The following is a 27385-nucleotide window of genomic DNA, read 5'->3' as shown; positions in this document are numbered from 1 at the left end:
CCACAAAGATCTCTCGGAGTGAGTCATCTCGCTCGCACAGGATCTTTGTCCCGGCTGGTTTTCGGCAGCAGCTCCGAGTGAGTCATCTCGCTCACAGACGATCTCGGAGAGCTCTTCCTGAGCAGAATGGCAGGCAACGCGTGGAGGTCACTGGTAAGAAGCACCGTGTTTATTCCCGGTTTTAGACCACCAAAGCTCTGTGTGTTACAGATGAACGGGGCTGTGTGTGTGTGCTAATGCCTGTGTTTGTCACTTTGTCTGTCTTTACGCGCTCTCCGCGTGTTTTTCGGGCTGATGTACCTTGGTTAGCTCTTAGCCAGGAACCCACGTCCTTCACGTGAACGGAAGCTTCTGGAGCTAACGGAGACGTTTACCTTCGTCTCACCTGTCTAATACAACTTTGACTTTCTTCACATATAATCTGGTTACCTTGACAATACGTCGACCTGTCCAGCTCTTTCTGCTCTTTAGTTCTCTGTGATCCCTAAATCCATACTAGAGTGACGGAGAAACCAACGTCAGCCTCCGTTTAAATTTGCACGAATTTAAGCTCAGTTTAGAGTTTAGATGGAATCATTAGATCGTAGAAGTTAGTTGAAAACATTTCACGAAAAGTGGATATCCTCTGATAACTTCGGCATACATGAAATTCAACATGTAGCTAGTTCTTGGTAGACTCAAACTAGGTGTGGCTGCTAAGAAATGGTTGCTTTAACTAATGTGGAGACGAACACCAGACTCCCTTTTTAAATAAAGCAATTTACCTTAAACTCGTACTATGATTAAATTCCAGGTCCCGTTTTAACTGACGGAAAAGATGTCAAATAATGTGAGGCTCCTGAGATAAACTCGGCATTGAAAAAAGTCACCGTGATGTAATTGGCAGTAAAAAATGTGAGAGATATACTACATTATCCAAAAATAAGCAACATCAGCATACAACACACCCAGTTTCACACCTTGGCTCAGGCGATTAGAGGATCATCAGGGGGTCCTTTTGTCCCTCTGTGGGGGGATACTCCCACTAGGTTTATATCTGGGACTCTCCACCATTTGACCTTAGAACTGAAGAAGCTTCTCGGATGAGAGGTGAAACGTCTTCAAGTAACTTAAAGAAGTCCAGACGCTTTTCTTTGCAAGCTCCTTTGATCAGCATACAAAGGAACTACAAAACAGAACAGCGGAAGTGGTGGTAATAATTTTCTTGTAATTTGTTACTGATGCTTGAAATTAGCCCTAGAACTTAAAGTTTGTACATATAAGCTCCTCAGGTCATTTTTAAATGTTATAATATGAATTATTAGGAGTGTTTCAAGCCTCAGCAGCAAATAATCAAGGTGATTCTTTGCAGTTTTGTTTTACACATCAACAGCAAGTGTTTTCAAACAGCTGAACACAGACTAACCATCATGATCAGGTTGTTTTTGAGCTGCTTTGGTGTGTTTTGTGTTGAGTTGACCTTTACGTCGTCTCTTCCAGCTGACCCAGGCAGTGGGGGTGGCGGTCAGAAAACCGGCTCTGGCTTCAGCCTCCTTTTCAAGAGGGGTGAGTAGCTCCACCTCTGCCTTCCTGGGATGCAATCAAATAGATGCTTTTTGCTTCACAACTCCCAGAAAATCCATTTATAAATAACAGGAAATGTTTTACATGAAAGCAGAGACCTTGAATCTCGGCTGGACTGTGATCTGCTCCAGCTGTCTGAATTGTCTCTCTGTCTCTGCAGGTGAAGACAGTCACCATGATTCCCGGTGATGGAATCGGTCCAGAGATCTCCGCTGCTGTCATGAAGATCTTTGAAGCAGCAAAGGCAAGTTTGATCAGACTTTAGAGGCCAAATCTGGAAAATGATCTCACCTGAGTCCTCTCAGAGTCAGCGGATTTTTGGAACAGTAACTTTAACATATTTAATAAAGCCATGAAAAAATGTACTTTAATGCTGTGGGTATTTTCTGAGTTATAAGCACCTCGAAGTACATGGAAGATAGTTGGTGCGTTCTAATTAGCCTTGTTTTTTCCACCATTTTTCATCTCTCGTAACTTCTTTAGTTCTTTGTACCCTTCAATGGTTACCCAAAATACACTTTTTATTTAAGTTTTCTCGAGTAAATGATCAGAATATAGAGCAAACCTTCAGGGGATCCATGCACTTTTCTGTTCCTCTGTGTCACAGATATGGAGTGTGTCAAAGTCCAGGCCGAGGCCTGGACTTTGACACCCCTGCGGTAGAGGATTTTGATAAATCTTTACTGTGTTTTCAGCCCTGAAAATTTCATGTGATATCACCTTTTCTTATAAAGTTATGTGAGCTCAACATGCTGGAAAGAAATAAATACAAAGCACTACTGGCTATTCTAAGAGGGTCAGGTGGGAGGCACTGATTGGTTTTGGATCAGTTTCTAAATAAAATTTTCCTCTGAAGGCTCCAATCACGTGGGAGGAGAGGAACGTGACGGCGATAAAGGGACCTGGCGGCAGATGGATGATCCCTCCTGACGCCAAAGAGTCCATGGACCGGAGCAAGATCGGTCTGAAAGGTCTGCACGTGTCCGTTACCTTTAGACAGATTTCCTGGAAGATTCCTGCTCGTCAGTGTTTTTTACTTTTTTTTTTTCTCCATCAGGACCCCTGAAGACACCCATCGCTGCAGGTCACCCCTCCATGAACCTGCTGCTCAGGAAGACCTTTGACCTTTACGCAAACGTGAGGCCCTGTGTCTCCATCGAGGGCTACAAGACTCCGTACACCGATGTCAACCTGGTCACCATCCGGGAGAACACGGAGGGCGAGTACAGCGGCATCGAACACATGGTGAGTGAACGGAGGCCGAGTGTGCGACAGCTCCAAGCTGAGAGGGTTACAGCGGGCTGTCCTGAGTAATCCTGACAGGTGTGTGAAAGCAGCCGTCACAGGCGATGCACAAACTGCAGACAGAGAGGAGTTCTGCTTAATTTTCTGACACAGTATGTGAAACGTTTGGTAGTGCATTTGTTTAAAGTGCTTCATTTTGTTCTGTTTTTATTTGTGGACTGTGCCAGAGCAGCTTTGCATGAGTCACATTTCAAAATAAGCCTCACTTATTCTACACAGTGGGCCTTGCTGCTGCTGTGGTTCATGAAACAAGCTGTTTTAGCTCCTCCCCTTGTAAGTCAGCTTCCTTCTGATTGGTTGCCCCTCAAAAACAGTGTTTGAACAACAGGTGGGTGGGGCTTCTTTGCCTCAGATAACCATATTAGGGATTTCCTCTGTTGCTGACATCATTCAGAGCCAGGAGTAGAAAAAAACTGTGTGAGGTCTTTTGGATCACGGGGGTTACTGTAGGTACACTGAGCTCATTATTAGAAGCTTTGGCCGTTTTTAAGGTGAACATCCACCACTGTTCACCAACAGCTAGCAAGTTTACACTTATTAAGGCTGTGCACCCTGCCAAGGTTATCCACACCTGTTCATTTAGGAGCTGCATGGCATCCTTTTGTCCTTCAGCCTGTCAGGGTTTTTTTTCTGTATTCAAACAAAAATAATCACCAATGAGCAAATGTGTGCAGGAATCTGTCACAGTGACTGTTGTCCGGTTCTTTAGCGTGTGAGTCAGGATGCTGCTGGAAGCTGTTAGCAGGTGTTGTTATCTGTGTTGACTGGTTGGTCTACCTGCCTCCTCACCTGTTCCCTGCAGGTCAGCTAGCAGCTGCAGGCAGGACGCTCTGCTCCTGTTCGTCTCTCCTGGTAAGAAGGAGGAAGCGGCGCCAGAGTCGTATTCACAGAGCACCTCGTTCCACCTCTGATAGATTCACTTTCATCCCAAAGACACAAACTAAGGACCTGAGACTGTTTCACATTCTGCACACTGTGCTGCAGACATGATGAGCATGCTAACTATCATCCTGCACTGAGCAGCTCCCTTATTCAGACTGTGGATCCAGGTCTTTAATTCTCTGGACTCCTGATTGGACAGTTAGTTTCTTATGCTGATTAGATCCTTTGATATTTGTTATTAACTCAAGTTTAAAGCACAATCCTCTGGACCTTCAAATATTTCTGCTTCGTTTCAGCCTGTTCTGCTCTCCTTCACCTTTGTAAACATTTGGGCATAGACACACCATAGACACGTGAACGGAAAGCACAGCGGGCTGAAATAAAGCGGAATGGTCCTTTAAATCTTCTTGGTGCTTCTGGATGTTTTGTGAATACGGCAGAACCACTGCCAGCTTCCTGAAGCTCACCTGTTCACCCACACATTCCCGACGTGGATCCGTCTGCATTCACACTGTCAGCTCAGATCTGGAGACGGAGTTAGCAGGAAGCCCAGCAGCAGGGAGAACCTGTTAGCATGAACGCTGATGTCCGTGTTCAAAGAACGAGGCATCCGAGCAGATCTTCCAGCTGGCAGTGAACGTGTGTGTGTGTAAAGTCTCACATCCATCACCTGTGAACCTCCTCCTGTTCTCCGTCTGGTGATTCGTGTCGCCCCTCCTCCTTGTCTCAGCTTTTACCCACAGCTGACCTCAGGATGGAATAATAACTGCAGCAGCTGAAACTCTGTAAGGGCAAACCTTATTTGAGAACAAGTTTAACTTTGTAAAGACCTCGAATCTCATGGAAAAGATGTTTGCTAGTGTCCTAGAGGTCTGAAACCTCCCCTTGTATATATCTGATTAATTATGTCCCCAAAACGATGCTTTTATATCTTTGAAAGATTAGGCCTCCCCTCCCTGTGTGCGTCACATACCTCTCGTTTCCTAATCTGGAAACTGTTCCATGTATTTCCACAGAAAAGCTGTGCTTTTTCTGCACCGGCACGGCACCGAAACCTTGACTGAGCACAAAGGTTGAAGCAGCACAGGCTGCAGTTACAGGCTGCAGGAGGGTCTGTTACACTAATTTTCCTCTGACTGAATTGCAGGGTCTCCTCGACTTCCTGTTTTAAAACGCGGCGTTTAAATCGATCGAACCAGCTGTAACCTTCTATTTTTTGCTCCGTTACCTATTGGCTAACGTAGCAGACACGCTTCCTGTTGCGTGCATGTGTGTGGAGGCAGGAGGATCCACTATTAGAATTACCCCGTTTTCCACTGATTTCCACTAGTTTGCCAGATGTGTATTCAGCCACATCCATCTTTTCCTTCTGTGTTTCTGGTAATAGGTGCAGTCTCTTGCGTCCCTCCACAGTTTGATCGTTGATTAGATTGTGTTCTGTCCAGCTGTGAGTAACTTCAGTGCGTTTCTTATCTTTTTGTTGCCGTAGATCGTCGACGGTGTTGTTCAGAGCATCAAACTAATCACAGAGAACGCTAGCAGACGCATCGCTGAGTACGCCTTCGAGTACGCCAGGAACAACAAAAGAACGAGCGTGACCGCCGTCCACAAAGCCAACATCATGTGAGTGCAGCCCATCGCCCTGTGTGTCAGTCAGTGAGACCGTAATGTTGAGTCCTCATGTGCCGAGGCTGCGGCGTTGTCGTCATCCGACGCAGGAGGAAGAACAAATTCAGAAACCTGATCACAGTCATAGGCAACTCATTTATTCACCAGTGTAAGGTTTTACTTCTTAATCATCAGTAACTGCCAACAAAAGCACTTTATTAGCAGGAAAGAAATGGAGGTGAGGTAGATTCATCCAGTCGGAGGCCCATGGGAGATGGACCAAACCCAAAGTCCATCTCACATGGACAGTGGGCAGCCTGCCTCCAGCGAGGGTTACCACCTGTTGATAGTCAGTCTACAGGTTACCCAACAGAAGTTGTTTTAGTCTTACTGAGTTTCAGCTTTTAGGACAGGGCACAAGTGCACCTCTGTAAAGGAAAGGGGTCAATTAGAGATAACATACAGAAAGAAGGAGAGTGGAAATAAATGAACAAAGAATAGTTGTTGAAAGTCAAAATCCAAGTAATCACTCCACCTTAGCTTGCACGTCTGAGGGAGAAAGAGGAGTGATTCGAGGACTTATTTAATCTAATTAGTTCAAACAGTTTGGGGGTTATTATTTATGTTTCCTTTAAATAAAATGTCACCCATGTTTTGTCACTCACACACTCAGACTCTGTCCCTGTCAGGCGTCGTGTTCCCCCACAGTGCAGATGTTGTGTTGCTGTTGTGTAACTCAGACTCTGTTTGCAGGCGGATGTCAGACGGTCTCTTTCTGAGAAAGTGCCGCGAGGTGGCTGAAAACTACAAAGACATCAAGTTTACCGAGATGTACCTCGACACCGTGTGCCTCAATGTGAGTCCGCCAAACAGTTCAGCAGCCAGATGTTCTGCAGCTGTTTCACAGTCTGCGTTTAATGTGTTTACCTCATTAATCCAGACAGTGAAATAATTATGTTTAATGAGTGTGTTCAGAGCTGGATGGACTTGGGGGTTAATTTCAGTATTACTTAATGTTTTTTCAGAAGCTTTTTTTAGGCACGAGGTAGTTATTTTCATGGAAAAATACTGTAATTTAGATTAACAAAGAAAAGCCTTAGAGGGTTAATTGATACCACCACAATAACTTTACTTTTTTTCTTTTCCAGAATTCTGAGAAAAAAGTCAGAATTCTGACTTTTTTCTCAGAATTCTGGAAAAGAAAGAAAGATGTGCCCACTTTTTGTTTAGTTTTTTTTCCAGTGGCCCTTATCCTCTTCCGTACTTTCCTGACATGTCCCGATGCTTGTGTTTTCCAGATGGTCCAGGATCCAACCCAGTTTGACGTCCTGGTGATGCCCAACCTGTACGGAGACATCCTGAGGTCAGTGAATTATTCGCTCTGAAACCTGTGTGCCAATCAGAGGCTGTGATTGGAAGTGCTGAGGTCATGTGACTGTGTTTCAGTGATCTGTGCGCTGGTCTGATCGGAGGCCTCGGCGTCACTCCCAGCGGGAACATCGGCGCCAACGGAGTCGCCATATTCGAATCGGTTTGTATCGCTTTGTCTTTTTTAGTGCCGTGCAGCTCCATCTGAGTTATGATACTTCATCTGTTTTTATTGTGCTTCATACACTGAATGCTGTAGTTTTACTGCACTTGCTTGTTGTTCTGCACAAAAAGCATGTACAATCTTTAAAAGCAGATGCTTTAAAAAGATTAAATATTCTTTTCTGATCTTCTGTTATTTGTTATATGATGTCAGGTGTTCTTAGTCTTTCAACCAATGAGGTAAATGACGCCCTGGGAACAAAAGCTCCATTCCCAGGGATTCATTTACTGCTGGTAGAAGTAGAAATTTAGGGAGGGGGCTCTCACCCCAGAGATGTCACTGTGGTCATTTGGGAATGAGTTTGAGAGTCTGTGCAGTTGCCTGAGTTGTAACCTTACTGTGGACACACACAAGCAGCTGCAGTCGTGTCCTTAAAGAGACAGGAGCTACTGAAAATGTCAGTAAAGGGATGAATAAGGATTTAATCTGAACTGTGAATTATGCAGAGCTGCTCCAGTCGAGCCCTGGGGTGAAGTAATGTTGAGCTCCACCTCGACCTGGTACACAGAAAAATCCCATCAGTAAAACTCTTTAAAAGATATTTCCCACAAAACTGAATGCTTGGATTGAACTTGTAACAGGCAGTTTTACAGTGTAATTATCTGAGTGTTAAGCAGTCCTGTAATCCTGTGACCAAACGTCTGTAATCAGGAGACCTGCAGATTTATTGTTGTTTTCCTGACAAACTAAAATGAATGTTTGTGCTGCAGGTCCACGGCACCGCCCCTGACATCGCCGGCATGGACCTGGCGAACCCCACTGCCCTGTTACTGAGTGCTGTCATGATGCTGCGTCACATGGGTCTGCATGACCATGCCGACAAGATCCAGACGGCCTGTTTTGACACCATCAGAGACAAGAAGGTGAGGCTGAAGTCTCTCCTTGGAGGGCTCCAGTATTTTTGTTCCTTTAAGTCAAAGTTTCAAACAATGAAAGCAGCGTGTCTGTAACTCGTTGTGCCAAAAGCTCAGACTGATCCAAACACTGAATTTTTACTCTTGGTTTTGGATGATGACAAAGAAAGGGGAGTGTCTTAGCAGCCCCACCCACCTACCTTCTATTTATGAAGGGCAGCCAATCACGAGCAAGGTGGCCTGAAAAGCTCGAGAGAAAGCAGAGAAGCTTAAACGGCCTGTATCAGGCGATCTGGTTGGTTTCATCAACGGCCAGAATAAATAGGATTATTTTCAATTGCAAATCATCCAAAGCCACTCTAGTGGAGTCCGAGAACCTCTGCTAATGTCATTAATAACAGCTGGAATGATATTGAGGACACCTGGAATGCTCTCAGAGAGAAGCTGCAGTTACTCCAGGACCGCCAGGAAAAAATCTTACGCTTACACTTTCAGTTGTGCATTCTGGAGGACGACCTCCTTAAAATCACACTTTGTATGATCTTTTTTCTAATGGTTTGTCACACTCCTGTATCTTGGAGCGAAGCAGACGGGAAACATGACACTCTGCTGACAGGGCTGCTTTTAATCTGAGTGGAGGCTGCTGGATACTTCCTGTTGAGCTCTTCTGAGATGACAGTTGATACATTGTTACGCCTTAGGAGGCTTATTCAACAGAAGTCAGTTTGAGCACCACCCAGTGGCTGTGGATGGGTCTGCACTTTAATCCAGGCTGGCTGTCAGCAGCACCACCTGCTGGTTGGAGCAGATTCCTGTGAAATAAGAGCTGCTGCTCACTGATGTGTTTGTGTTTCAGGTTCTGACAAAGGACCTGGGAGGAAGTGCAAAGTGCTCTGAGTTCACAGCTGAGATCTGTCGTCGTGTCCAGGATCTGGACTGAAGCTGCAGGGGAGAGGCCGCTGTTGGAGGCTCCCCCCGCCCGCCCACCTATCCTGCTGACTCGTCATATCTCTCTGGAGCTGCTGGCTGTGGAGGGGTGGGGCTTCTGCAGCAACATCTTGAGTCCTTAACATTCACAGCAAGCGTAACGCACAAGTTTCACCAAGAAGCATGAGATGAGCGTTTCTTACTGTAATATCAGATGAATGACGGTATCAGTGCTTCATTCCATTCGCATATTCTTTATCGTGTTTTTGTAACAGTAGTACTGCGGGTAAAAGGTCCTCTTATTTATTGTTTCCACTTCCTGTTACTGCTTTATTCACTCATACTCACCCAGATATATAAAAATTCTACAAAGAAAGGTCTCTCCTCTGTTTTGTTTTTCTTTTGCACCTCAGACACTTGGAATCAAACATGCAGCTTTAATGCTTCAAGTTTACCATCTGCTCTTAACACTCGTTTTTATTTGAAATTATTCAGAAACAGTTTAGCGTATCCTGTTAAAGTCAGAGTGGAACACTGAGCAAACCATCAGGACAATAAAGGTGCTTTTTGTAATTACTCTCAATTGGGCTAAAACCTTCACCACCAGAGGGCACTGTTTCACCGGTGGGTGTGTTGAAATGTTCCAGATGTGACGTTTCTTATTTTTTAGCAACACTCATTTCCTAAAGAGGCTTTCTCCCAAGGCCATCACTGCAAACGAGAATGTCCTCGTTATGACCTCGTTAAATCAATGCTATGTTGAGTCATTACGACATCTTGTCGTTCAAACTGGGATTATATATTTTAGCATTAGATAAGATAAGATGACCTTTATTAGTCCCACAGGTGGGAAATTTGTTTTGTTACAGCAAAAGTGCAAAGTTATGTAGCAGAAATTAGAAAACACTGGAATGCAATAAAATACTATATAGAATAGAATAATATATACAATAGAATAAAATAGAAATACAAATGCTATATACAACTGAGTAAGAAAATACAAAAGTACAACTTCGTCAGAAGAAGAATTGTACAAGAATTGCACATATAGCAGTCTTATTGCACGTGTGAGGGTTTGATCAGCTGCAAAAGTCTTTGTTGTGGAGTCTGACAGCAGTGGGGAGGAAAGACCTGCGAAATCTCTCCGTCCCACACCGCACCGGTGCCGCAATCTCCCACTGAAGGAGCTGCTCAGTGCTGTCAGAGTCTCTTGCATGGGGTGGGAGATGTTGTCCAACAGGGATGACAGCTTAGCCGCCATTCTCCTGTCACTCACCACCTCCACTGGGTCCAGAGGGCATCCTAGAACAGAGCTGGCCCTTCCGATCAGCCTGTTCAGTCTCTTCCTGTCCCCGGCAGAGATGCTGCCGCCCCAGCAGACAACACCATAGAAGATGGCTGAGGCCACCACAGAGTCATAGGTCTTCAGGAGTGGGCCCTCTACTCCAAACGACCTGAGTCTCCGCAGCAGGTACAGCCTGCTCTGCCCTTTCCTGTAGAGGGCGTCTGAGTTATGAGTCCAGTCCAGTTTGTTGTTCAGATGAACACCAAGGTACCTGTAGCTGTCCACAGCCTCAATGTCCATACCTTGGATGTTCAGTGGTTGCAGTGGAGGATGCTTGTGCCTGCAGAAGTCTACCACCAGCTCCTTGGTTTTACTGGCATTGATCTGGAGGTAGTTCAGTATTATTACCCAGAGTTGAGATCATTTAATAACCTTGCCCAATTAACCTAAATGAATTGTAAGAGAAATGGCTATAACTCTATGTATTGACCTTTTAAACAATACCAGTTTAAGGGGGGTGGGGGGGCAGGATCAGCAGCAGCATCAAGAAACTGTTTATTTAAAAACAGAAACCTGTCTTCACTCTTTTCCATACTCTGACCACTTTGTTAGGTACACGTTCTACAGTCTTAATATCCCAGTCCCTGGATTTCTACCAAAAATACTGCTGTCGTCGCTCTAAACCAAAATTGCTGGGCCACAAATAAGGACAGAAGGGTTACTGCTACAAATCCAGCTGTGATGAATCGCCATCCCTCCACTGAGACTGTTTCTGATGAGACTTTATCAGAAACAGTAGGTGGATCAACTGGAGGGCCAGATGGCTCAAGACTTTTGCAGAGTGGGTGGAGCAGCTTTAATCCAACAACAGGAAGAAACTGAAACTGAACAGAAATAAGTCATGAACATGAAAATGAAACAAGACTTAACCTTGTGATGGAGTCAGTCTGAAAGTCCAGAGACGTTAGAATCATGATCCATTAGCAAGCCCATAATTCATGTTTATAATAATAAACTAAACAGAAACCAATATAAATAATAATATTTATAATTATCACCCTTTCCCTCCCTGCAAATTACGTCATGTGACCCCGCCCCTATTTCCTGGCTGCGTCAAATTGCGGCATACAAACGGAAAAAGAGCAGTTTTACTTTCAAAATATTATTTGTTTTTACCTGCAGAGCAGCAGTGATAGAAATGAAAACTAAACTTTTGAAAACAAAATATAAAAATGTAGATAATTGTGAGTTATTTAATTTAAAACAAGAATAACAGAAACATGTTGGAGATTATGTTAAAAAAGGAGCTCAAACCCACTGTATAAAGTCACGGACGGTAAATAATGAATAAAATTAATTAAATAATAAATATCAAACTTTATATGATGAAAACTGAAAAAGAAACAATTTACACATATAATATTTTTCATATTTTTCATAAATATTCATAATTTGTTTTTATAAATCCGTAAATATAGAGATCAAAATAAACTTTTATATTCACTGAATTTCAAGGGTAGTCTTTCACATGGAGCTGATACACGCATCGTAAATGTTTTTTTGTGAAATCTTACGTGTTAGTACAATGCACACTGCAGATTTGCTTTATTATTATACTCATTTAATTATGTCACAGTCAACACTTAAAAAAAAATTATTACTTAGTTGTAAAGCACATACAAATTGTTTAAAGAGGCAGAGGGATACAAACGAAAAAAATTAAAATAGCAAAAATACTTACTATATTAATTCATTACATTTAGAATAAAGAAATAAATAACCATTACTCTATTTTACTATCATAAACCCATGCACACACCTATTTGCAAACTACTACTATTACTACTACTACTACTACTAATAATAATAATAATAATAATAATAATTACCTATGATGTTGTTTCTGTTCCAGACTTTATACGTGTGAAATGTTATAATTACTAACGATCATCAATAACGGAGCACGCTGGGAGAGGCTGGCCTTATTGTGAAAAAAAGGGACCGGATGTGGGCGGGGTAGATTCCGGCTAGCTTGCAGCCGGAGCGCTTCCTGCTGCTTGTCGCTGCTCTCAGAGTGGAACCAGCACGAAACCAGCGCTCCCAGTGAAGCCAGTCCGCCCAGCAGAAAGGGAGCAGGCCGCAGGTTCCGCGTGAACTCACCGGGACACACGGACGGACCGACGGACGGACGGCGGGAAAATGGCGAAGACGTACGACTACCTGTTCAAGCTGCTGCTCATCGGGGACAGCGGCGTCGGCAAGACCTGCCTGCTGTTCCGGTTCAGCGAGGACGCCTTCAACACCACCTTCATCTCCACCATCGGTGAGTCTTCTCCTCATCACCCTCTTCCCGGTGCACCGGCTGAACGGAGGGCTAGCTCCAGGCCACAAGCTAACTGACCGGAAAAGTGAAAGCGTTCGGGTGGGGTGGTGTGGACCATGTGACCTCTGACCCCTCAGAAACATACAGTAGTTGTGAAGTGATGTATCTGTTAACTAATTAGTGATCGATTATCACTTAATGGAGCATTCCCACGGTTTTTCCCATCCAGTTACTACTACTTATTATCATCAATATCATAATCAATACTGTAATCAATAATATCAGCGCTGATAAGTTAGAGTTGGAAACACGTGTCTAACAAACTCACAATCAGTGTGGTTAAAAACAACTTTATTTAACTTTAGAAAAGAAAAAAACTCAGATGTTATGAATACGAAACGTGTTCTAAATCAAAGGAATTTAAGAAGATCCACTAGAATTTTTTTTTTGTTTTTTAAATGTGGACAAACTTCTAATAGAGTCCGCCTCAGTTTGCTTTGGTTAATCATTTTGTATGACATTATTGAACAATTTTAAAGGAAAAATAATAATAACACAAATAGAGAGAACATTTTACCAAACAAAACAAAACTAGTAAACTGACTGAGACCAAACCAAGTGGAGAAATAAAGTAAATAAAATTAGAAAATATTAAACTACAAAATTATAATAACTCTGGTTGGACCTATTTTTCATTTACTGTAGTTTTTAACATATTGTAAAAAGTAATCATCGCCTATGAAACCAAACTGAAGCTGATGAAAAATGTATTTTTTTTGTGATGAGCCCAGAGAAGTACGTCTTTTGTCCACTTATCCAAAGTTTTTGATTTCTTTCAATAAACTCTAACTTTACTTTGAGAGGAAAAAATGTTGTTTTGTTTCACTGACAAAAATCACAGCTCATACTTCATCATCTGATTATTAATTAGACAAAATTTTGCTTTCATAAATCTTCATTTTTAAACAGACAGTTTTAGATGAAGTCTAACAGTACTATTTTTTTTCTGTTTTTTGAGTAATGCCAAAATCAGAGAGTAAAAGAATAAACGATTCTAAATATTTTTACAGAATGTAGTTATCCTAAGAATTGTACGTTTAGTTTTCTTTTTGTATACACTATGTGCAGATACCACTGCATTGGGCTCTACTTTTTAGAGCTGATGATGTACATCTGAATGTACAATCATAAAAAGAGTCAAAAATGTACAAAATAGTCATGATTTATTTACGTTTTTTGTAATTATTGTCATTATTTTAATAATTGTCTGTTCTGTCTCCAAAAAATAATAGAAGTAGAATATGTGCCTTTGGGCTCTACATCCTGGGATGAACAGCTGGATAAAATAACAGCTGGACAAAGCAGATCCATGCGATGCTCTCAGATATCTCGGCTTCGGTTTGAAACTTGATGCCACTGGCAGAAAGGCTGCTTCACAGAGAAGAGCGTGCAGTTTGAAACATTAGAATGATGGCACGGAGTTGCATCATGGTAAATGTAGGCTCCCCTTTTTGTAGTCTAACGGTGAGGATGTGTCCAGCTGTGTTGCTCAGATATAAACCTTCCTGTAGTTAATCTCACAGCAGAGAGTCGGAAACGACAGCAGGAATTGTGACGACTCTGACGATCAAATGTGGATGAAAACACGACGGAAACGTCTGTTAATTTATTAGTTTTGTCGATTTTTTTTTTTAATGGAACTTTTATGAGAAAGATTACTAACTTGTAATTCCCTGTTGTTGTGTTTGATTTATTTATATTACTTTTTAGATTTCTTCTTCATATAATGGCAGTAAAAAAGCTCCTTTTTTAAATTTGGAGATGATCGTGAAAAGCAGGTGGATGGAAACAGATCAGCTGCAGCTTTGCTGATTTCCTGATCTTTAGTGAAGCAATGGAGCTAATTAACATCAAAAAGTTCATCGATAAATTGCAGTAAGCAGCTGCATCAGGAAGCAGCTGTGCTGACGTTTATCTGGAGGAAGATATTCTTACATGAGGCAGGTCAAAGGTCATATGAGGCCCTGGTGACGTCTCACATTGAGCAGGATGCAGTTTAGTCCTTCTGTCTTTGTGTGGACCCTCGGTGGTCCCTGACCGGGACCCTGAATCCTAAAGGTCCTCACAGAGATAGAGAAGCAAGACTGTGTGTGTGTGTGTGTGTGTGTGTGTGTGTGTGTGTGTGTGTTTCCGGTGCGTCAGCGGAGTGTGTCGCTCTGCTGTCTTCCTGGTGGAAACAGGAAGTGGGAGCTGTCTTCTTCTATCTGTCGGCGAGTGTTTAAGTAGTAGGGGGTGTGTTTGTGTCTTTGGTATCACAGTGAGGACATTTTTGGTGGTTCTTTGGGCTCTCCCCACGAGGTCTGAGGATTCAGAGTAAAATCAAATATAAGTGAGTGGTTATTCAGAGGCTTAAGAACGTGTGTGTGTGTGTGCGCGCACGCGCGTGTGTGTGTGGGATGGGAGACTGAACTGATAGAAGCTTTTATTTTGGAAAAAAGAAAGAAAAGATTGAGGTCACCAAACTGGCTAAAGAGTTAGGTTATTGCTACTCTTATTTATTACTGATTATTTCCTTAACTTGTTCGGTTATTAAACTGCCAGAAAAAGTCTATATGACAACTTTACATCCCTCAAAACCTTTTTTCAAAAGATTTTCAGCGGACACTCAAAGTGAGCAGCAAAAATGTGTCACGACAGAAGCAGGAAGTTCCTGAGGCCAGAAATATGACACAGGATTTGGCGAGGTGACATCAGGTTTAAGTGTGTTGGAGATGGTTCATTAGTGGGTGATGATGTCACATTTTTACTTTGTCCTGGTGGATCTGCACTGACCTGACTTCACCTGTTCGTCTTTAACTTGGAAGTAATAAACATTAAACGGCAGGTAATTTGCTTCATAGCTGACTGAGTGGATGCACAGCTCCGGATCTCTACAATTAAAGTATTTTTACATTATGTCAAAGTATTTGCTGCATTAGCAAAATGAGATACAATTACAGCCAAATCTGATTACCGCATTTATCAGGGTGTCAAATACATGGCTGGGGGGCCAGAGCTGGATCGTCAAAAGCCCCTTGGATGGCTGTGGAAAATGTGAAACTGGAAGGAGGGCATAAATTTGGCCACAGCTGATGAGGTGTGAGCCTCTGCAGGTCACTAGGTTTAAAGCTGTAGGATGAGTCATGTGTTACTGGTTTGAATTCTGGTTTTATTTTTGTTCTTTTATTTTTTTGCTCCCTGACAGTTTAACATCAGTCACATTTTAACACAGCTTTCCTTCAAGGCTTTAAATAAACTTTATTTATACAGCCTGTTTCCTGTCACACTGAGCACTGAAAGATATTTGCTCTGCAGGCCACCTTCTCAGATTCATAAAGCAGTTTATCTCTCACGCTCTTTGTTATGCGTTTCATTACAGTTTTGTCATCGGCCGCTCTGCTGCCAGTAGACCTGTCCATGTTTCTGATTGGTCAGAATTGGTTAGAATTATTTGTTAGATTGTTGAAGTCTAGGCTGATTCATCGAGTTGGTAACATCTTTAGCCTGATTGCTGATCTCAGGTTGCTTCATAGTGCGGGTATTCGATTGGTTAGCTATTATCTGAACAGCTGATTGGTGGGTGGGCTCTCCTCACAGCTGATCGTGAGCTGCTGAGCTCTCGGCCGTCTCACTTTGGGCTCATTATCTCGGTGTCGCCCTGATTTATTTATTTGATTTGTAAACTGAGGGGGTTATCGTCTGTAAATTTCAGGCTTTCCACCTGAAGGTGTCGTCTTCCTCTCACGGCGCTCCACTCTCTGCTGGGTTGTTCCCAGTTCATTTGCCGGAGCTGCATGAATGTTACATGAGCTCCCATAATCCTCTGCTGCGGCGTTTGGACAGAGGACGCTCTGTGGCCGCTCTGTCAGAGGTCTCGTGAGAGTCAGCTGACCTCTGAGCATGTGTGAGTGTAGTATCTGGCTCTGTGAGGGGCACTTTTGAGGAAGTTGCATTAAAGAGCTGTTTTGAGGGGTCAAGACCTGGTACTAGAGCTCAGAGGTCAAAGGTCACCTGCTGCTGCATACAGCAGCTACTCTTTGTGGGATTGCCAGTTACAGTCTTGGATTAATATATAGTTACTGCCTGTATCACAAATTTGACATCACATCCTTTTTCAGGCTGCATGGAGGTGAATTCTAATTGGTTGGAAACATCATGTGACCACGCTTTAAACCGGTTAAACACAGAAAGTTTTTTTTATTAATGCATGTCAAGACTGAACAATGTGGTTTATGGGTTTATGGTGATATTTAGAAGTATTGCTTACTATGATGTGGAGGATTGTCATGTGTGTATATACGTTTTTCATCATACACACAGGAAGGCAGGAAGAAGGTATTAAATGTTATAAAAGGCAGTGATGTTGTGTTTAAGTGCTGCTTTGTGCTGAGTATTTAAACACTGACACTGAGTTACTGGTTTCCTCAGCTCTGATGCAGGCTGTGTGTGTTTGTGCGTGTGCATTCTTCGTGTTGTGTGGACATAAGACTTTACACGTTCTCACCGTGAGGACTTACTTTCCTACTGAGGACACAAAATAAAACCACCATGATATAAATGTGAGCGCAAATGCTTAGAGTAGGAGCAGGAAATGAACGTGAGTCAACGTGGTGTGTGTGTGTGTGTGGTATTCATCTTCCTGTTTTTATTTCAGTGAGTGAGCGGTCGCAGCGTTACCTGCCTAAGACCTGTGCCGACTTCTATAAAGCTCAAACAATGAGCTGATTGTCAGGTTGATTAGTTAATTGACAAAAACACTCTCTGAGTTTGTTCTGTAGCTGTTGTGTTTGAGGCAGAAACTTTGCTTCTCATTGTTTTAAAAGGTAATTTTTAACCTCTCTGTCAGAATCGAAGGCATGTGGGCCAAATCCAGACATTCACAAGTTTGAGTCACTTTAGGTTTCTTAAACCCGGCTGTAGGTGCGACTGGCACAGGGATGCAACCAAACTGAGCAAGCTGGCTAACAGCAGGAAGGCTGAAGCTGTGACGGCAGCCTACATGTTTTAGTCAGCAGACAGAAAAGTTTTAAAGTCACAGATGAGAAACTGAAGCTTCAGAAAGCAGCTGAACTGAAAAGAGTCACAACAGAACTGTACGTTCGCTTAAGCTAAAGCTCCACTTTGCAGAGCGTTAAAGGCAAGTTTCAGGGCGGAAGGCCCGGCTGTTTGAAAAACTACAGGGTCAAAGGTCTTTCACTTTTCTTAATTAAATGTTACAAAGGCTAAGGAGCTATTTTGGACTAGTTGAGAGTTTCGTGTGTTTCTAAAGCAGCACACAGAGCTTTTCGATTAAATTTAAGCATGTCTGTAAAATATATTTGTCTGAATGTTTTTGCTGGTCGTCTTCTGCTCTTTGGCGAGTTTGTATATTTCAGTGTTTGTCTCTTTTTTTTGGTTTTTGTACTGTCAGCCATTTTATTTCTGTTGGGTTTTTTCCATCATGTTTTTGGCTGTTTGGGGTTGTTTTTCACATTTGTCTCATTTCTGGAGTTTTTGTCCTTTTCTTTGATCATTTTGTGTCTTTTGTAACTTTGGCCATTTTGCATCTTCTTGACAAATTTTTTTCTGGTTTTGTTTCACTCTTAGACAGTTTTGTCTTTTTGCAGTTTCCTTGTTTATTTGGCAGTTCTTCATTATTTTGGGGGTTTTGTTAAAATACATGTTAATTCTTACATCCAAAGAAATAAACAGTCTGTAATTCTTCTGGTAGTTTCATTTTAATGGACAGACTTGAAAGATATAAATTGATTTGCATGTCACTGAGTGAAATAAGTAGTTGATCCCCTACACACCAGCCAGAACTCTGGCTCCTACAACCAATCAATCAGTCACTCAATCACAGACACTCCTGATCTCGTTATGGATATAAACTACACCACCGCTCTACCAACACGGGCGAGAGCTGTCAAAGGACGTCAGGTACAGGATTGTAGATCTAAACAAGGCTGTAATGCGCTCGGGGAGAAGATGACAGCTGTTGGTGCAATTATTCGTAAATGGTAGAAATATAAAATGACTGTCAGTTGTCCTCAGGAGCTCTATGCGAGGTCTTGCCTCATTGGGTCAGGATGATTATGAGAAAAGTGGTGGATCAGCCCAAAACTACAGGAGCAGCTTGTTAATGCTCTGAAAGCAGTTTGGACCACAGACACCAGGAGCACCATTGATAACACTCTCTGCCATAATGGAGTGAAATGGATGTTTGTCAGAGAACGTAAATGATTCAGAGAAGGGTTTGGAGAAAGTGCTGTGGTCGGGTGAAACCAAGGTTGAGCTCTTTGGAATCGGCTGCATCCGCCGTGTTGGAGGAAGAGAAATGCTGAGTACGACCTTTCCCTCTCCTCTCCTTCCCTCAGCCACAACACTGAGGATGGGTTGTTGGTGGGTCTTACAGCATGACAATGACTCAAAACACCACCAAGGCGACACAGGAGTTAACGGCATGGAGTGGGCTAACACGAGCCCACTCTAAAGTCTCATCTGACAATGATCAGCTGATGCCCGGGGGACTGTGACATTACTGTTTTGCTTCTTAAAGCAGAATGGCCGATTTATCAGCAGCAGACGAAACTGTTAGCTGCAGCATTATGTTGTGGGTGGAGATGGCGGAGGTCAGTGACCTCGTCCGCTGCATGTTTCCGTAACAGGCAGCAGAAAATGTTTCACTTCCTGGTGAGAGAATAGAAAGAGCTGCTGAAGAATGGAGGGAAGAGGAGAGGTTTAGTCTGAGCCGAAGAAGAGAAGCAAAGAGGAAATCAGCTGACTCATTTTCTGCCTTTGCTCACATTAAATTCAGTTCTCCACTTCCTACATCAGTGGATTCACATCAGTGGATTCATAAGAGGAGAGATTGAGAAAGACGGCACACGAAGGCATCACTTTGATGGTTGATAATGTTGTAAGCACAGCCACAGCTCCAGCGCTAACATCCCAAAATAAGAAGAGTTGACGCCTTTATAAACAGTTACTGTGCCGATGTGTTGCCTTTACGACGCATGGCAACGAAACAAAACACAGCATACACCAAAACCACAACAGGAAGAACTGATGAGTTACAACCTAATAACAGACTCTTCTAGTGTGCTACGATAAAAGAATGTAACACTCTAATAATCAGGCCCATTGTGACCAGCGATAATACTCAGCGCAGAGAATAAACGTGAGCCGTGTGAGTCTTTACAAAGTGTTGAAACCTGCCCGTGTTCTTCTTCTCTAAAAGGAAACAGAGTAGCGTTTCATTTTTCTGTTTTTGGGGGGAGGGTGGGAGCTTTATTTTGGCGGGTCTGTGCTGCTCTCTTGAATGTTTGGCTCCTCGGTCGTGTGCCTCCTGTTGGTGGCTTTGTGCCACTCTTTGCTGGATTTCTTTGTATTTTATTGGTGTTTTTTTGTTGCTATTTGGCTGTTTTGATCTTTGGTTGTCTTTTGAGACAATGAAGTCATTAATTGAGAATGTGAATGTGATGAAAGTTAACTTCTAGCAGGGCTCAATCCTATCAGTCCAAGACAAAGTTATTAATTTAACAGTGGGGAAAATAAAAATATTACCTGCTCTCTAACTGCTTAAATCAGCACATCCTTCAAACATGAGACACTTAACCATAGAACGGGTCCATAAGAGCCAGGATGGTTTCATCAGTCATTCACTTCTTGTGTCATTAGTTGTAAGATCAATGAATGAAATCAGTTGCAGCTGATGGTGAAGTGGCGTGAGGAGGGAGGGGTTTGGTTAGAGCTGTAGCCCAGGGATTTGAACCAGCAGCCCAAACAGCTGTGAGCAGGAGGAACCCGAGCTGTCAGGGCTTCACATCCGCAGCTTCTTGGAAGCATTTCTTCTGCTCAGGCAGGAAGAAGTGTTTTTAAAAATATCTTCGACTTCCTCTTTGACCAGGCAGGCACAAACCCAGTCAGCTGACAGATTTAAGACGCAGAAGAGAAACAAACACACCTCAGCGTTTGTTTTAACCACATGGCCCTGCTAGCAGGGCTTCCTCTGCATCAGACCGCAGTTTTTAAAAGCATAAAACTCCTGCACTCACTGACAGCCGCTTTTATCTTAACTGTTCATTATTCCATCAGTCCTGCTTTTCTGAGTCTGTCGTTGGGCAGAGAATAAGACGGAGCGAGCCTGAGCGCTCTCTGCGTCTGCTCGTGATTGTTGCTATGATGCTTTGGTGTCTCTGGAGCTGTAAATATGTTTGTGTCCGGAGCTCGAAGCTGACCGTTGTTTCTCTTTCAGGAATCGACTTCAAAATCCGAACGATCGAGTTGGATGGAAAGAAAATCAAACTGCAGATCTGGTGAGTGCCGCTCTCTGCTCTAGCGTCCGTGTGTGAGCTTTGAGAGGAGATAAACCTGTAATCAGGTGTTTCACACTCGAGGCTGTTTTGTTGTGTGGATATTTTTAATGAGCCTCCTCAGTGCGGGTGTTTAACAGTGGCTTCTTCCTGCAGGGACACAGCAGGTCAGGAGAGGTTCAGGACCATCACAACGGCCTATTATAGAGGAGCCATGGTAAGACACACCCCCTTCCTGCTACCCCTCTGCTGATGCACAGGTAACGTGTCAGTCACCAGTGAAACAAGCAAGCAAACCTTTATTTATACAGCAAATTTTATTCCAGCTGAAGCACAAACAAACAAAAGGCAATGATAAATGTAACAGAAAAAGACACATTCAAGCTAATCCATAAAGAAATAGAAACCAACAATAGATGAGTAAAACAATAAAAACATGACACCAATAGAAATAAAATGGAAAAACTTGTGAAGATCAGCATTAGTCCAAATTAAAACCTAAAGTTTAAAACCATTAGAAAAGAAATAACATGATAACTGAGACCATGACTCAATTATCTACTTTAGTTGGATTTAAACTCTGATAATGTGGGAGCACACCTGTACACCTGATTTGCTTCAGTGCCAAGTGATTGGTTGAGACCAGCCACAACCAGGAGGCCTGAGCTGGTTCACATCATGCAGGGCCTTGTTAAAACAAGCTGGTCCTGACCTCAGGAATCAGCTTGCACTTCCTGTGCTGATGTCATTTCCTGTCTTGTGTTCATTAGGGCATCATGCTGGTGTATGACATCACCAACGAGAAGTCCTTCGACAACATCAAGAACTGGATTCGCAATATCGAGGAGGTAGGCCACGCCCCTTTGATGTCACGTGACTTTTGTTATTTTCAGAGCTCACATTGTTCAGAGTTGGATTTGAAGAGGTCTTCTGATGAACTCCACATCTCTGCTCCCGAAGAAATGCTTGTATGACGTCATCACAGAATCGTGTGATCTGTTATATAACGAGATGACAGACGCTCTCCATCAGATCTGGCTGAGCTTGAGCTATTTTTGCAACAAAGAATGGGGGAAATTTTCAGTCTCTAGATGCACACCGCAAAAGACTTGCAGCTGTAATTGCAGTGAAAGATGGCTCTACAAAGTAAGGACTCAGGGGAGCTGAATACAGATGCCGCACTTTTCAGATTTTTATTTGATTAAAATTTTGAAAACCATGTTATTTTTGTACCACTTCACAATTATGTGCTGCTTTGTGTTGGTTTATCATAGAAAATCTCACCACGTTTGTGGATGTAAGATGACAAAATGTGTGAAAAGTCAAAGAGTATGAATACTTTTTCAAGGCACTGCATAAAGGTTAGGGTGTAATTACGACTTCCAACACACTGATGAGTTTTGAGAAGCCACCATGTTGTCACACCATTTTTTTAATACAGTGGATATGAAGGACGTCTCCCTTCTGACTAATGGAGTTTTATGAAGCTAGAGAGTAAACTTGTGCCAAAGGTGGAGGAGAAAGTTGTAGGTGTTAGTGACAATTAGCACATTATTGCTAATTGTCAATTAGTATCACACACACATCAAACGGTCTAAATTGAATGTTTTTTAATCACTCTTGGCTAAAACAGAACTCAGTTGACTGCAGTCTGAAAGGCTAAGTGGGTTTTTGTTAGTGTCAGCATCAGCTGTAGTTTGTTTGCAGTGTATTTAACTCAATAACTCAGGTACTGACTCAAACAGGTGCACCAACGACTCCTCAGGCTGGAAAATTTCAGTGAATTGATGAAGATTAAAACTCAAAACACTTCCTGCTTATTTTTTAATTTTAGTTTAGTAAGTACGCCATCCTTTAACATGGTTGGAAGATGTGACATCCTCATGACTCATTTCTGGACATCAGACCTGCTGAGCTCTCGTTCCTTATGATGTGTGACATTCAGCGAGCAGAAGATAAGATCGGTGTTAGTACCGTTACGCACTCTCACTCTGCAGGGTGACGGAATACGACCGTGTGCATTCACTTCCACATCACACATCAATTCCAGCTATAATCAGATATTGAGATCCGTGATGAACAGCTGCAGTTATCTCCTGTTTGTGGTGTAGGCCCTACTCACAAACACAGCACACAGAAATGCTCTAAATCCATCAGTTTGCTTTGAGTGTATGTGGTAGAAATGTGCAAACCTGACACGTGTTCAATTTCCATCACTTATCGGGGTCGTTGTGGCAGAGATGCCAAGACCTCCGTCTCCCCGGTCGCCTCCTGCAGCTCTTCTGGGGGGGCACCGAGGCGTCCCAACCAGCAGAGATGTGATCTCTGTTTTCTATCCAGTGAATTCTTCTCAGAAAAACAAGAATTCACATTTTTGAGATCACACATTTTTTTTTGTTCAAGGATGCAACTAAATAACTTTAATTTATAAATAAAAAAATTTTTTCTTGTAAAGCAGTACATTTGAAAATTGAAGTATAACAACAATAATTATATTTTAGTGTTAAAAACATGGTGGATTAATCCGTGTGTGTGTGTGTGTGCGTGTGTGTGTGCGTGTGTGTGTGTCCGTGTGTGTGTGTGTGTGTTTTCAGCACGCCTCTGCGGACGTGGAGAAAATGGTTCTGGGAAACAAGTGCGACATGAACGACAAGAGACAAGTGTCCAAGGAGAGAGGAGAGAAGGTGTGAGCCGATCCCTGCAGAGAGCAGGACTCATTCGATCAAACTGAGTGAAAACAGGAAACCTCCAGGAGACGATATCATCTTATTATTATGCATTTAGGAGCAGACGAGATTTTTACTCTTTGCTTTGCTTCAGGGATTCATTTGCTGACAGTTAGAAACGCTGCACACTCATTTCAGCCTTAATGAGAGAAAACGCTTCTGAACTTATGCTTTAAATGTCACTTCAACCTTTTCTTCTACCTGGGTGTAATCCCTTTCTCTTTGGTTTTCCAGCTCGCCATCGACTACGGGATCAAGTTCCTGGAAACAAGCGCCAAGTCCAGTATCAACGTGGAGGAGGTGAGTCCTGATCCCGATCCGCCGTCTCCTCCGTCAGTCCCGCGCACACGAGGCGACTCATTTCTGTCCCGTTTCCCTTCACAGGGCTTCTACACGCTCGCCCGAGACATCATGGCCAGGCTCAACAGGAAAATGGTGAGTTGAGCAGATTGAGGTCTGCGGAGGAGGCGCTCCGACTCGAGCAGCTGGCTCCAGATATGTAAATGACTTTATCAGCTGAACATGCGGGGATGAACGTGCCGCTAAAATTAAAGACGGAGTTGGTCACCGTGAGCAGGAGATTCTGTTAATCGCCATAATCAGCCCCGCTGTGTTCTTATAGCTGATGTGACCTTTGACCTCCTTTCTTCCTGCAGAACGACAACAACCCGTCAGGTGGAGGTGGGCCCGTCAAGATCACGGAGCCCCGCTCCAAGAAGAGCCTGTTCAGGTGTTCGCTGCTGTAGGCGGAGCCTCAGCTCAGACCTCCTCCTCCTGCAGCAGGAGCTGAGGAACAACCTGTGGACAGTTTAGAAGCCTGCTGTGACTCCTCCTCCTTTTCTTCTTCTTCTTCTGTTTTCTTGTTGTCTGCTGTCAGCTCAGCAGTTGGAGGCTGAGCCAACGCAGCATCTCAGTGTTTGTTGCAGCGAGAACACGGAGGCGACGATGATGATGATGGCGATGAAGGACAAGGCCGATGACTGTTTGTACCAAAGTGGGTGGAGCTGTGGCTCCGCCCTCTCCTCTGATTTTACGCGTTGAGGATGAAGCATTTAAGGATCAGACATGTAGCAGACTCTCGCAGAGGCTTCAGTCCGACTCTTACAGCAACTGACCAATCACAGACCAGCGGCCTGGACTACGAAGCAGGTAACCAAGGATACGAGATGCGATTAAAGAGTTCAGCCAGGCGGTAACATTCACAGTCCTGAGTCAGTGGGAGTCTAAGAGGTCAGGCGGGTATCCACCTACTGCAGCGTGGACATCAGCAGCTCCACAATCACCCGCAATGACGGCTGGATCTCGCTCGGGTCTCTGTTCTGTCTGCATCTACAAATCCATCCGTCAGGCTCTCGCTTCCTGCCTCCCTCACTCATGAACACACTTCTCCGATGGGGCAGCAACTCATTCCCAAAGAGTCTTCGACCAAATTCAAATCAGAATCAATGTTTTCCATTTTTTAATTTTTTAATAAACACCGTAACTGAACTTTCCGATCGCACCTCGTATGTCTCATCTTGATCTAATCGTGAAAAGTGGGAACACGGTGGTTGTGAAGCCAAACCATTTTTTCTGAATCTCTGTGCACAGGTTTACAGCCTCGCGCACCGCCGCCACAAACCCCAAAACCTGGGTTAAACCTGAGGTCTCTAAGCTCGGATCCTGCTTCGTGGGTCAGGCCTCTGTCAGATCGCTTCAGCTAATCTCCTGCACGCCGCCTAAAAATTAGCTGAACTACAGAAACTTACCTGATGTTGGTTATCAGAGGCAAACTGTGCAGGACCTTCTTTGAAAACGTCCTGAAATGTGCAGCTTTGTATTTTAGGAAACTTTGCAGGAAATCAGCTGAAAAAATTAAAATAAATATATATAAAAATGTATAAAATCATTTTCATTTCAATCTTGAATTTCCAACTCAAACATAGGAAGTAAAAGCCCAGTAAGATCGGCGGGCTTCGAACAGACGAGTGGAAATCATAAAAATATTATCGAGTTTTAAATTTTGTGTTCACTAAAATGTCTTAACCTTCATGTGACCTCCAGCCTTCATTTCCTTTCAGAGTTTATTTTAACTAAACAGAACTAATAGTTTTATATTTTATCTTTTTTTAATGCATCTTTAGTTAATTCTGTTCCTTTAAAACGTCTCTGTGATAAATATGTATGAAAGCAGAGAAAGTCCCTGCGAAGCAGCTTTCTCTTCTCTGTTCAAAGACGCGAAGAAGCGTCTGTTTTTACTTTTGATGCTTTTCTGTGTTTTTGTATTTAGTCGTTTAATAGCACACGTGCTGCTTTTATTTTGAAGTGTTTTATTTTCATGTGCAGCTGCTGGTGTGTTAGATTTCCTCTTTCTGACTCCCGATCGGTTCATTGGCTGAAACTATATATTTATTATCGTAAAAGATGTTCCTGCTCTTTTTTTTTAAACTTCGGTCAGAAGTTAAAATCTGAACAATGATTGATTAAATTTGATGAGCACGGCGTGGAAACGTAAAGTCAAACTTTTAGTTTCCTGCAGTTTTCTCTGAAAAGCTGTTTCCGCGGAAGGAGCTCGAGCTCTTAAACTTTTGCAGCCGATATTCTGCGATAACTTTCACGACAATCCGAAAACACCCCAAACAACGGCCGGAAGCAAGATAAAAACACGGAATATAAACTGAAGCTACTTTCAGTTTTTTGGAAAGTCCTCGAATTCATATAATCCCTCCTGACTGTTTCCGTGAAGGCAGAGTGAAAACGGAAAGATTTTGTGACGTCTGTCCTGAGCCCGCCAAAAACGAGTGAGGCGCGTTGCCATTGGTCGTTTTTGTCTCGCTTTAGATGGGTTTCTAGTTTTACAAATATCGTTTAGTATATCAGAAGCAGTGTGTTTTTTATATATTCAAGTACTTCATAAAGACCCTACAATAACAGAAAACGCACGTGGTGACAGTGGGAAGGGAAAACATCTTTTTAACAGGAAGTACCCTCCAGCAGAACCAGGCTCAGAAAAGACAGCCACCTGTGCCGGTTTAAGTGATTAAATATCCCATCTTTGTCTGAAATATATGTCTGTACTCGTTTTTACTGGAGCCTGGTGAGATGCGGGGTTCAGCGGGAACAGACGCTCAGCAGCTGCACATGAAGCCCGTGTGCAGAAATCAGTGTTACAGCACGTTTGTTTACAGCAGCAGTGCTTTTATTTTACTCCGCTCGGCTTCCTGTCACAGCCACAGACTGTAAATAAAGATGGATGACATGCCGCTGTTCCGATTTAATGCAGAATAACTCTGACCTCAATCAGAGAAGCTGCCAATCATGCCCACAGACATCAGTTTAAAGCACCCAATCAAAAAACAGTAAGAATGTACGTGGAGGGGGCGGGGTTTGTGACCTGTGTACCACGTTTCCTCACTTCCTGTCATCCATCTTTATGTCCAGTTCAAACATCTTAAAGATTAATGAAGAGCTGAAGGAGGCGTGCTCGACGTGTTTTTGTACTTTTCAGCACTTTGTAATTCGCTATGCAAAAACCACTTTTTCCTTTTATCAGGAGTTTGTGTTACTGTGCTCTGATTGGTCACACTTTTAGTAGGAAACTGGAGTTTATTTTAAATGTGACTTTCAGATTAAAAGCCTTGTCACTTCAGCACATGGAAAGACGGATGGTTTTAATAAAGTTTTATATTTGGGACTTTGGTGTCGGCTGGGATTGAAAGTTACTGATGAGGGTGAAACAGATGAAGGCTCTGAGGAGGAGCTGGATGTTTTCTTTTTTTAATCTGAATCAAAGAAAGGGGCTGCAGCCCAGAGGCTCTTAATGTGAAATTCACAAGACTGATTCAGTAGGTTTCGGTGACCTCTGACCCCATCAGTGTCTTCCGTTTGCTCTGAGATGTTTGGAGCGTCGTCGCTGCTTCAGCTGATGAACAATAAACAACTTTTTCTACCATCTGGTTTGTTTTTCATCTTTAATCGCTCAGCTGCTGAAGCGAGGAGAGGATGCCTC

At 43.0% G+C, this 27385-nt stretch overlaps 2 protein-coding genes across 2 annotated transcripts; both read left to right on the top strand.

Moving 5' to 3' along the window:
• Positions 1 to 28: 28 nt before the first annotated feature.
• On the top strand, positions 29 to 9106 carry LOC146393133 (isocitrate dehydrogenase [NAD] subunit alpha, mitochondrial). The gene is made up of 11 exons (XM_084926870.1): positions 29 to 153; positions 1480 to 1545; positions 1724 to 1807; positions 2420 to 2534; positions 2621 to 2808; positions 5240 to 5373; positions 6112 to 6214; positions 6657 to 6721; positions 6805 to 6889; positions 7660 to 7812; positions 8660 to 9106. The coding sequence occupies exons 1-11, from the start codon at positions 127 to 129 to the stop codon at positions 8741 to 8743; spliced, it is 1104 nt and encodes a 367-aa protein (XP_084782996.1). The 5' UTR covers positions 29 to 126; the 3' UTR covers positions 8744 to 9106.
• A 2942-nt stretch (positions 9107 to 12048) lies between these two features.
• On the top strand, positions 12049 to 27328 carry LOC146393132 (ras-related protein Rab-8B). Its single transcript, XM_084926880.1, has 8 exons — positions 12049 to 12338; positions 20614 to 20674; positions 20828 to 20888; positions 21442 to 21519; positions 23266 to 23355; positions 23632 to 23697; positions 23782 to 23832; positions 24054 to 27328. Exons 1-8 carry the CDS (start codon positions 12215 to 12217, stop codon positions 24141 to 24143), a joined length of 621 nt encoding a protein of 206 aa, XP_084783006.1. The 5' UTR covers positions 12049 to 12214; the 3' UTR covers positions 24144 to 27328.
• The last annotated feature ends 57 nt before the right edge of the window (positions 27329 to 27385 follow it).

This window comes from Perissodus microlepis, chromosome 1 (assembly GCF_051167445.1).
Source record: "Perissodus microlepis isolate ML-2025 ecotype Zambia chromosome 1, ASM5116744v1, whole genome shotgun sequence".
NCBI classification, from domain to species: domain Eukaryota; kingdom Metazoa; phylum Chordata; class Actinopteri; order Cichliformes; family Cichlidae; genus Perissodus; species Perissodus microlepis.
The sequence above is the reverse complement of the archived record's forward strand: the minus strand, read 5'-3'. Positions and strand labels throughout refer to the sequence as shown.